This window comes from Drosophila eugracilis, unplaced genomic scaffold, assembly GCF_018153835.1.
Source record: "Drosophila eugracilis isolate 14026-0451.02 unplaced genomic scaffold, ASM1815383v1 contig_2152, whole genome shotgun sequence".
Classification (NCBI taxonomy): domain Eukaryota; kingdom Metazoa; phylum Arthropoda; class Insecta; order Diptera; family Drosophilidae; genus Drosophila; species Drosophila eugracilis.
The window spans coordinates 2,297,055-2,306,825 of record NW_024573036.1 but is presented as its reverse complement, the minus strand read 5'-3'; the positions used below and the strand labels follow the sequence as shown (position 1 = coordinate 2,306,825).

At 43.3% G+C, this 9,771-nt stretch overlaps 3 protein-coding genes across 4 annotated transcripts; 2 read left to right on the top strand and 1 right to left on the bottom strand.

The window, feature by feature from the left end:
- Positions 1–715: 715 nt before the first annotated feature.
- LOC108110491 (WW domain-binding protein 4) lies at positions 716–2,355 on the bottom strand. Of its 2 annotated transcripts, none has more exons than XM_017219570.2 (5): positions 2,225–2,355; positions 2,050–2,169; positions 1,914–1,986; positions 1,140–1,855; positions 716–994 (listed from the first exon to the last, which is right to left on the bottom strand). In XM_017219570.2, coding segments are annotated over exons 2-5 (1,008 nt in total). In that variant the 5' UTR covers positions 2,052–2,169; positions 2,225–2,355; the 3' UTR covers positions 716–777. The 2 variants fall into 2 exon arrangements, with proteins under 2 accessions (XP_017075059.1, XP_017075058.1); XM_017219569.2 differs by having other exon boundaries at positions 2,050–2,163.
- Positions 2,356–2,414: 59 nt separating this feature from the next.
- Positions 2,415–4,217, top strand: LOC108111234 (probable serine hydrolase). The gene is made up of 3 exons (XM_017220637.2): positions 2,415–2,598; positions 2,752–2,835; positions 3,200–4,217. The coding sequence occupies exons 1-3, from the start codon at positions 2,532–2,534 to the stop codon at positions 4,036–4,038; spliced, it is 990 nt and encodes a 329-aa protein (XP_017076126.1). The 5' UTR covers positions 2,415–2,531; the 3' UTR covers positions 4,039–4,217.
- A 1,084-nt stretch (positions 4,218–5,301) lies between these two features.
- LOC108110623 lies at positions 5,302–5,967 on the top strand. Its single transcript, XM_017219721.2, has 3 exons — positions 5,302–5,420; positions 5,476–5,599; positions 5,651–5,967. Exons 1-3 carry the CDS (start codon positions 5,347–5,349, stop codon positions 5,873–5,875), a joined length of 423 nt encoding a protein of 140 aa, XP_017075210.1. The 5' UTR covers positions 5,302–5,346; the 3' UTR covers positions 5,876–5,967.
- Positions 5,968–9,771: the final 3,804 nt, after the last annotated feature.

The following is a 9,771-nucleotide window of genomic DNA, read 5'->3' as shown; positions in this document are numbered from 1 at the left end:
TTGCTTATCGTCTATACGTAACTGACGTAACTCCTTTCCGCTCTCTCGTTACCTCTTCCCTTTACGCAATTTTTGGCTTGACCTTTCCTCTCCTTCGCCTCACACTCGCACACACAACTTTGCACAAAATTACAGGTGTGTGTGTGTGCGCTGTAATTTATCGAAAACCACTTTTCTCGACTGCCTATGTTATTGTTTACTTTACACTTCTTCGCTGGCCAAACTTTGTCAGGTCAGGCTGCAGATTTTGCTTTAATTCAATTTATTTACACTGAATGCCGCTGAAATTGCCACATAGATTTCAATTGAAATTTCGACGCTGCGATTGCACTCGCCACTTTTGCTGCTTCCCCTTCTTCTTGTTTGTTTGCAGCGCGGAATTGAAAACGAATGGAAAACGAACAGCGAAACGAAACGAACCAAACAACACAGCGTACAACGCGAGAAAACAGCGCGATTCGATTCAACGGAATTCCGACGCAATGTTCGACTGCTCGCCTACAACAACAACAGCAGAGTGGCCGTAAGAGAGAAGCGAAAATACACCACCGTGGTATTTGCAAAAACACACTAAAAATAGATGTAACTTTTTTGATTAAAAATGTCACACTTAAAGCCGTGACACAAACCGATTCCATAGGAATCAAAATAATCGTTTTTCAAATTAAAAAGATAATTAGAAGTTATTCGGCTGAGCCATAAATGCAATAGCATATTATGTCATATTGTTCACTTTATTATCAATACACTATATATGTATACAAACTAAAAATACTCCTAATCATCGACGCGCTGACGGCTATTGCCCTTTTTGATGAATTTTCTTTTGAACGTGGCAGGTGCACTGGCGGCTGTTTCCGCATCCAGTCCACTTATCGTCTTCTCCTTGAATCGCTTCGCCGGAGGCTCGGGCTCACTAGAAGTGGAAACCACGGGAGCAGCACTATAGTAATCAGTTTTGGGCAGCTGCCAGTCCACCGGCTCCTCTGGTGCCCTATAAAAAATATCAGTATCATAAATGCACACAGATAAGGTTTTGGATTTCAAAAGCTTCACACTCTGGACAGTGTTAATTAAGACTAAAATGAACTGGTGCTCTTAATGTGGAGACTTAGAAATTCCTAAATAGAAAGCCATACTTGACCACTACTGTTTCCCACTGTCCAATCTCTTTGGTAGCCGCCTCCTCCTCCGTTTTAAATGCCTGACGGCTCTCCTCCTTTTGCTTCCTTTCCTTTGGATTATCGGGTTTCCGGAAAGCTTTCATCTTTTCCCGGTTCACACGCGCCACCTCCTCATCGGCATTGGCCCGAAATTTGAGGCTTTCCTGGGCTTGCGAAATCTCTTGCTGATCGATGGCTAGTTGGTTGATGCGCTCGTACTCCTCGTAGGATAGATAACCCTCCTTTGGGGGCTTCCAAACGGATTCATTGGTCTTGACGTTCCAATAGTAGGTGTGCCCCTCGTCTGATTTACCCTCCACCCAAAGGGAGGCATCGGGAACGGCAGCATCATTTGTTACTTTGCCGGGAGCAACTCTTCTTTGATCCTCTTCATCGTCAGACAGTCCTTCCAGGCGCATGGGATCTATTTGACGGGATCTTCCGGCGGAGGAGTGGGCACTACTCGAAGAGGCGGTAGCCTTCATTACCGTGTTGATAGATCTGGCGGTCATGTCACCGCGGGAATGGACATCTTGGGCGTACGACCTCATAGCCGCTTCTTCCATTTTTCGGATCTCTGCGTCCATTTTCTGGCGTTCCCTCTCGGATTTCTCGCTGCTGCGACTGATGTCCGTGATCCTTTTGGCGACATTTAGTTTGTGCCGCTTCCCGCTCTCGTGGAAGGCAACGCTCTAACGAAATTTGAAGTCATAAGATAAATAGTACTTGAATTTCTATCTTGAAACTCACTGCTTTGTTGTCGCTCAGCCAGCATTTGCAAAAGTCGCAGAATTTTCGCTCGTTTGATTTCCAGAACTCCGTCCTGGTGAGATTTTGAATTGAAATTCGTTTTTCCCGAAACAGGGATATCATTTATTGTACTTACATGTTGATTTATCTGCTAGATACCCAATTTTACGAGAAAATATACAAAATATTGTATACAAATCAAAATATAAACAACACGTGGAGTTGCCACCTTTTCGGAATCGAGCTGTGACTGAAACTGAGATTTATTACCTAAACATTTTAACATATTTTATTTTAGTTCTTGCTCTTACTTTGATTGTTTAGTGAAATTTCGCTACTTTTATCATAATTCAGTCAACTTTCCTCTAATAAGCACTTTAATCTTAATATAATTTAAAAAAAAAATTAGTATAAAAATAGTTAGCTGCTTCCCCATCGCACTCATCACACTACCAGCTCTGTTTTGCCCAGGCTTATCGGTTATCGATTTCAGTCAACTGGATCAGAAAAAATTTGTGTTTTGGTTAGTTGCTCTCCGGCTCTCAAATTCAAAAGTACTTGCTCGCGGGATCCGCAGATCGTGGAATCTGAAAACAATTTCCGTACAACAATTCAGACATGGGTCAGACACGCGTGGCAACAACAACGGCGGAAGCTTCGGCGGTGGTACTTTCCCCTGAAACAAGTGAGTAAACCGGAGGAGGAGGTCATGGTCAGGTCACCAATTCGCAAGCTTTTAGCACCTGAGTCCGAAGTCATTTGGCTGACTGGCGATTTCACCAGACTTTGTTTCATCACAGTTCGATTTTTAAACTGGTTGGATTACTTCTATTTTCAGATGGCCAAGAAGAGGAGCTACAGCTGCTGGGGGAGAACAGCTGGGAGGAATTCTCCATCGAAGTTCCCTGGGGAACCGTTGAGGGTGAGTCATATAGGTGCCTTTTCCTTATCACCAGCATCGGCCAATTCATGACCATCTGACGTGATTTTTAATGACGCAGTCACGCAATAGTTTTCCTCTAATTTCCAAATTCAAGTTTCGAAACTCATGCGAAAAAAAAAATTTAAATATTTTTCTAAAACTAGGGATGAAAAATTCTTTCATTTGCGTTTAAAAATTTAAATGTTATACACTTTTATATAAGTTGTGAAAATATTGATTTTGGAAAGTTAGAGTTAAGGAAGCCCTACTACTTACCAAGTGACATGCATGCCAAGAACAAGTGTATTAGTGTATTCAATATCCTTTTCTGTTTTGGTGTTCTAATCGATTTTTCCGCTTTTAGGAAAGTGGTGGGGCTCCAAGGAGCAACAGCCCATCATAGCCCTTCATGGGTGGCAAGACAACTGTGGCAGCTTCGACCGTCTGCTGCCTCTTCTTCCGTCAGACATTTCCATCCTAGCTATCGATCTTCCCGGGCACGGAAAATCCTCGTTCTATCCGCAGGGCATGCAGTACTTCATCTTTTGGGATGGCATATGCCTGATCCGCCGGATAGTACGAAAATATAATTGGAAAAATGTCAGCCTGCTGGGTCATTCGCTGGGCGGGGCCCTGACTTTTATGTACGCTGCTAGTTTTCCCGAGGAAGTGGATAAGCTGATCAACATCGACATTGCTGGTCCTACGGTGCGAGGCACCCAAAGAATGGCAGAAGGTACTGGCAAGGCACTGGATAAGTTTTTGGACTACGAGACACTCCCGGAGAGCAAACAGCCCTGCTATTCATACGACGAGATGATCAAGCTGGTACTGCACGCATATGACGGCTCCGTGGATGAACCCTCGGTCAAGGTGCTGATGAAGCGGGGAATGCGGCATAATCCAAGCAAAGATGGATATTTGTTTGCTAGGGATCTCCGCCTGAAAGTAAGCTTACTAGGAATGTTCACCGCAGAGCAGACGTTGGCCTATGCCCGCCAGATTCGCTGCAAGGTGCTTAACATTCGGGGTACACCGGGCATGAAGTTCGAGACACCACAAGTCTATGCGGATGTGATTGCCACGCTAAGGAAAAATGCCGCCAAAGTAGTCTATGTCGAAGTGCCCGGCACCCATCACCTTCACTTGGTCACCCCGGATCGAGTGGCACCGCATATCAAAAAATTCCTGAAGGAAGCGTAAGATCCTATCAACGATTAAGTAGAACATTACTTAAGTTAAAGACTAGATAAAAAATACTGAGTGTATATAGTTAGTATATATCATCCCATATGTGATTTGTCAGTGAACAAAGGTATGTGCCCGACTTCGTGGTTTTAAATGTTATGGTAATTAATAAACACAAATTTATGACAAACAAAGTGTGCTGCCTTTTCGTCACAGCTACCAGCTTTTGCCAAATGGACTTTGATCGGCTAGAAAGCTGTCTAACTCAAAATGAATCTTTTTATGGTTACTATTCTCTTTCGAGCTAGTCGTTATTAAAACAAATTTGGCACCTCCAAAGCAAACACTTTCATTTAAGGGTTTAGCCAGTCATCATTAAAATTCAATTTCAGAATGCGATACAAGCCCCTTTTACGCCTGTGCTTACGGGCTTCATTATGTTATAACTTTATATTGCCTTTTTGATTTGTTTGTTATCTCCTATTGAGATTGAGACTACTTCTGGACCTTGGAATAGGGCGATTGATATTTTGTGATTACTTTAAGGTGTCTATAAGATATATATTATTATGATATCTATTATTGTCAATGTTAAAGGGAGCGCTACGACTTCCTTATCTAGTTAAGGGTTTATTTTGATAAAATAGACCCGGAAGGTATAAGGCACCGGAAATGGTGCCGCCTTGAGAATAAATTTGATTTAGCTTGATACTAGAGGTATGTTTGGGTGCATACAAGCTTAGAACAGCAAAGAAAAATGAAATTAGAATCATCGAATCTAAAACTTGTTTTTGTCAAAGGATTTATTATATTTGCATAGATAATAAATCATGTTAAGATAACCTATCCAATTTTCGTGTATAATTACTATCTCATTTTATTGGTTTTGCAGATAAAAAGCCTTGTTTACAACCAACTGATTATGAAAGTATATTGTTTACCTTGGTTACCTACCTATACCTATTTCCTTTTATAATTGTAACTACGTATAACTAGTTTTTCTAAAAAAGACTTTTTGTTGAATATTGTACCTTTTCATTGTTGATCATTTTATTTTTTTTATTAAATGTTAAATGCAATGAAAATAGTAAGATAAGTAAATAAATGTTGCTTAAAAATAGAACATAATAATATAAGCACTTTTAAAAAATAAATTTGATTTACTTGGGTTAACGTTAACTGCATCTTTTTTCATCGTTGTGGCAACACTACCAATTCTGTTTTTCAAACCAACTGGTAGCACCGTCTCTCAAAACAAAATAACCGTTGCATGGCAACTCATTTGTTTGGGTTTCTGTTTACAAAACCTCGCAAGGACGCACAATGGACCTGATCAAGGAGATTAATGACAAATACCTGGCCCTTGAGGCGGAGATCGATCAGAAATTAGAAAAAGTGTGGGTTAATTTATCTTAGAATACCCAGACCTTAAAGCCATTGTTATTTCTTTAGGCAAGCTGAGGAGCTAAAACTGGAACGCCAGAACGAAAAGCTAGTCGAAACTTCAATTTACACTCCTGCTCCCAGGGTTTTGTCCTATGAAGAGGCTCTATTGAGAAATACCAACACCTTGAAGGTATTGTTTCTTTAAAATATTATTTGATTCCAACCGCAGTAATCTTTTCAGGCGTTGGAAATAGCAAAAGCCCGCCTGAGATCCCGTTCCACGTATTCCCCCGTAGAGAAACTTTTGCAACAAGCCCTCCATAACTACAAAAAGGAACTGGAGAGCCTGCATGAGGTCAAGGATAAGACCAATCACCCAGAGAGCCCGGAAGAGGAGGAGGATAACCTGTACGATCTGGTCATGCAGAATGTTATCGAGGCCAAAAAGCAACATACCGATCTATAGGATCTTTCCCTGGAACTCGAGCAGTGGGTACGGCTCTATATGATGTCGATGTATATATTGTTCACAAGCGAGACAATGTCAAGCTGAATAAACAGGCACCAAGAGTAAACATTTGTTGGAAATTGAATTGAGAATGGGAATGCCGCTCACTTTCTGTTCCCACTCCAAACAATGATCGAAATGGAGCAAACATTGGATGACGAAATGGAACCGAGCCACCTTGTTGCCATCCCAATCATCTAAGTGCCCGATCGACGGCATGTTCTCACCCTCGACGTTATCACCTCTAGAAAATATCTGCCAAGGCGAGAAGATATCTCTTACTGCCAGGGAACATCAGGACAAACACATTTACCTAATTAGTTGGCCATATAACTACTTGGACATCACCAAATCGGACCAGAGCAAGCCAAGGTAGCCCTGGCAATCAACTTTAGTAATAAATCAATTAATGGCACTCCGCGTGGTGCAAACATCAAAGAAAATTATGGCTTTTCTCGGCGTGTTTGCTGTCCCCTGATAAAGGCGATGCGGTGTGAAGGCGAAAGGTGGAGAACAAGGGAAAGGGGCAATGTGGAACAGATCGCTCCAGCAAATAGAGTTGAAGTTGTCACTTTTAACTGGCACATAGTTGGGTACAGTTGGGGTCAAAATAATAAGATAACCGAAATTAGAAAACATAAAACCATGTTTAAAACACAGAATCAGTTTCATCCCAGGTCTATTTCTTATGCTGCACTCTATTATTTTTCCTACTTGGGCAAGAAATCTGAATAGTCATTTTAGATATATTTCCCCTGTTTTAAGCCGGTCTACTAAATAAAAATCCTACAGTACTGACTGCAACTGTAAGTCGACTTTGATGGATGCGCCTGGCCGGGTCGCAGGTAAAGGGAGCAGTCGGGAACCCTCACCTGTTCGCACTACCTGTACTGATAACGCCAGCCACGGCTGAATCTATTGAGACAAATTGTGGGGAGACATTTCCACTGGCATTTTCATTTCATTTTCTTTTCAGCTTTTCAGCTACGTTGACAGTCGCCAACGGCAGTTTAATGGCCAATACAAAGACAGCACGCACGCTCAGGTGTGTGTGCTATCTACAAAATATCACCCACTTTCTGCTCCAGTTCAATATTTCATATTTATTTGTTTTCCGTTTCTGTTTTTCGGCTCGCCCTCTCCCCTCTCTCTATCTCTCCCTCGCGCTCCTTGGCACTCGCACCTGTACAGGTGAGATATCGCCAGCGATCGACGATACTACACTTCGTGGGCCCCGCCATCGGGAGCTGGCGTTTTAAACTTCACCGTCAAATCCGACGTTTCAGTTACGTTCCGCAACGCGACAAGTGCATATAGTGCCGCCACCGATCCGCTCGGCTTCGATCCGATCCGTTCCTGTCCAGAGAGATATGGTGTATAGAGTGCATTCAGTGCCTACGTGTAACTACTCCTGCGTGGACAATCACTATCCCGGGCAGCGAATTACTTGGGCCAAGGGAATGCAAACTGTGATCGTTAGAAGTTTGTTCGTTTGGCTTAAGTTATTTTCATGCCCGATTAAATCGCCACGTGGTGGAGATCAAATCGGATCTATATATGCTAGGCACATATATATCTTAAGAGCACTATTAACAAGGAAGTGCTTTTGGCCTGGAACTAATGCGGTTATCAACGTTTGTCTCGAGTGAACTAATGAGTTGGCAACGCTTGGCGATCCTAACTGAGTACGTCATCAGGTGAGGATCGAAGCAGTATCAATCAGAAATGGTTCTTTCACTGATCGGGGAGGATGATTACACTGGTACTGATACTGATACCAAAGAGCGACGTGATTTGCTCCGCCCCCAAAGAGCAGACGCCACCAAAAAGCGGTGAAGCCGGTTGATTAACGATCGCCGCCATATTCGGCTTCCGTTTGGGCTTCGGATCGGATCGGCGGTGGGTGTTCGGGTTGGGAATAGACTCCACTTGGTGCGCTGGCATGGACTCTCGGCGGCCGTAAACCCATTATCACTATATTGGTTGTACGATTTGCGGATCCGTCGCCAGCCCCGCCACCGTAAAATCTGATTTCTGTAGACGTGTCGTCGCTCGCCCCGAACCGATTCGATACGGTTGGGGAGACTGACTTGGGAACGAGATAAGACGCCTGGAGAGGCACAGAAAGAAAAACTGATACGATATGATGATTGAATTTATGGTTTTCCAAATCACTGTAGATCAGATCTTATTACTTACTTCATTAAAGGATAATTGATTACTTAGTTGATGGATTCAAAGGATATTCAATATCCTTTTGATTTTATCCAACCTTCGAAAATTGTGTATTTCTCTCTGTGCAGTAGGGGGAAAAAGTCCCAATTCCCAGGTCCCAGGGGACAAACGTGGCACTCTGGAAGGTGGAAAGGTAACCGAATCCGAAACTGATAATTGTGCAACGTACACAAACCTTGCTCGCATTGCTCCACTTGCTTTCGGGTTATCAGTTGGAGTGACAAGCGGAAATTAAAGTTGAAATCGACACGATTACTTCATTAGTTCTGTTTGGAAAGCGCCGCACAAGAGGGCGTGTGCCAGGGGGCGGGGGATCAGAGGTCAGGCAGGAGTTGACAAGGTCACCCAGGATGTTTGTACTCGACTGTCGGAGCCGATTGATGGATTGGATTGTCAGTGGCCATAACTAACCAATTAGCAATTTGCCATTCGTAGCAGGCAAAGCCAGGCACATCCCATCTTCGGGTGGTTGGATCAGGCGAGGCGCGGGTGGTGGACCAGGGGGTTGCCTACGGTCGGGTGCGCCAAGGTGAAACGCAATCAGAAATAAGTGAGCCCAGCCAAGTCGAGTTAAGCTGAAGACTTGGACCCAATTCGATCAGGTGCAAGCGACAGAAACAGCGAAGGAAAAAAGACAAACAGAGGCCACGTATTCGACGGCGGAGTACAGTGAAAGCTCCAACTACCAACTACTACAAAATAATTTAAGTTGAGGGTCATTAAAGAGAAGAATCTGCAAGGAAACACGTTTGAAATATTTTAAAAACGTTTCTCCCAAGGGAGCTTTCACTGTTCTAGGATGAGTGGAGCCCTGAGGAGATGTCATTGGTTTGGACATGGACGAAAGCGAAAGGTGTAGACGCAGACAGAGACGGAGACAGAACTTCAGCGAATATGCCAAGGTACGTCAAAAGAAATGAATTACCCGGGCTGGAATCGCGGCGGGGAGATGGAAGGGATGTCGTAGGGGCTGGAAAAGTGCTCCAGGCTGGGGAGAGGCCCGGCACAGCCCCCAAGTCGCACTTTACTGCAAATGCAAAAACTTTAGACAGGGAATCAATTGTTGTTACCTTGTTTTATTTCGCCCAAGACACGCAACAACAATGGAACCGTCGAAAGGAAGAGGTTAAGATGGAGAACACGGCGAGAAGAAAGGAGCAGGGACATTGCCGTAGCTTCTTGACTCGACAGGGATTATAAAAAGTTTATGTTGAGAGCATAATAAAAACGCTATTCAGGAGCTATTAAAAGCCCTATTGATAAGGCATAATAAAAGTAAACGATGCTTAATTCTTGAAAGGTTTTTTAAAGTAACTAAAAAAGTAGGACTTTCGTAAAGGATTCCGTGTAATAAAATGAATTATATACCAAAAAATATTATCTTAAAAGTAAGTTGGTAAAAGTAAGGCCTAGTTTTTCTCCCAGTGCCGCGAGTAACTAGCAACAAATGGGCAGTCGGCAGTTGGGGGCGTGACAGCAACCGTGAAAAGAACTCGAGGATGACAGTTATGGGTTACAAAGGCAAGGATTGAATCAAATAAATAAACGCGCAAGGTTCTCGTCATGGAGCCCGGCTCACTGGGTCGGATATTCGGGGGTTGCCTGGGGATTTATATGGG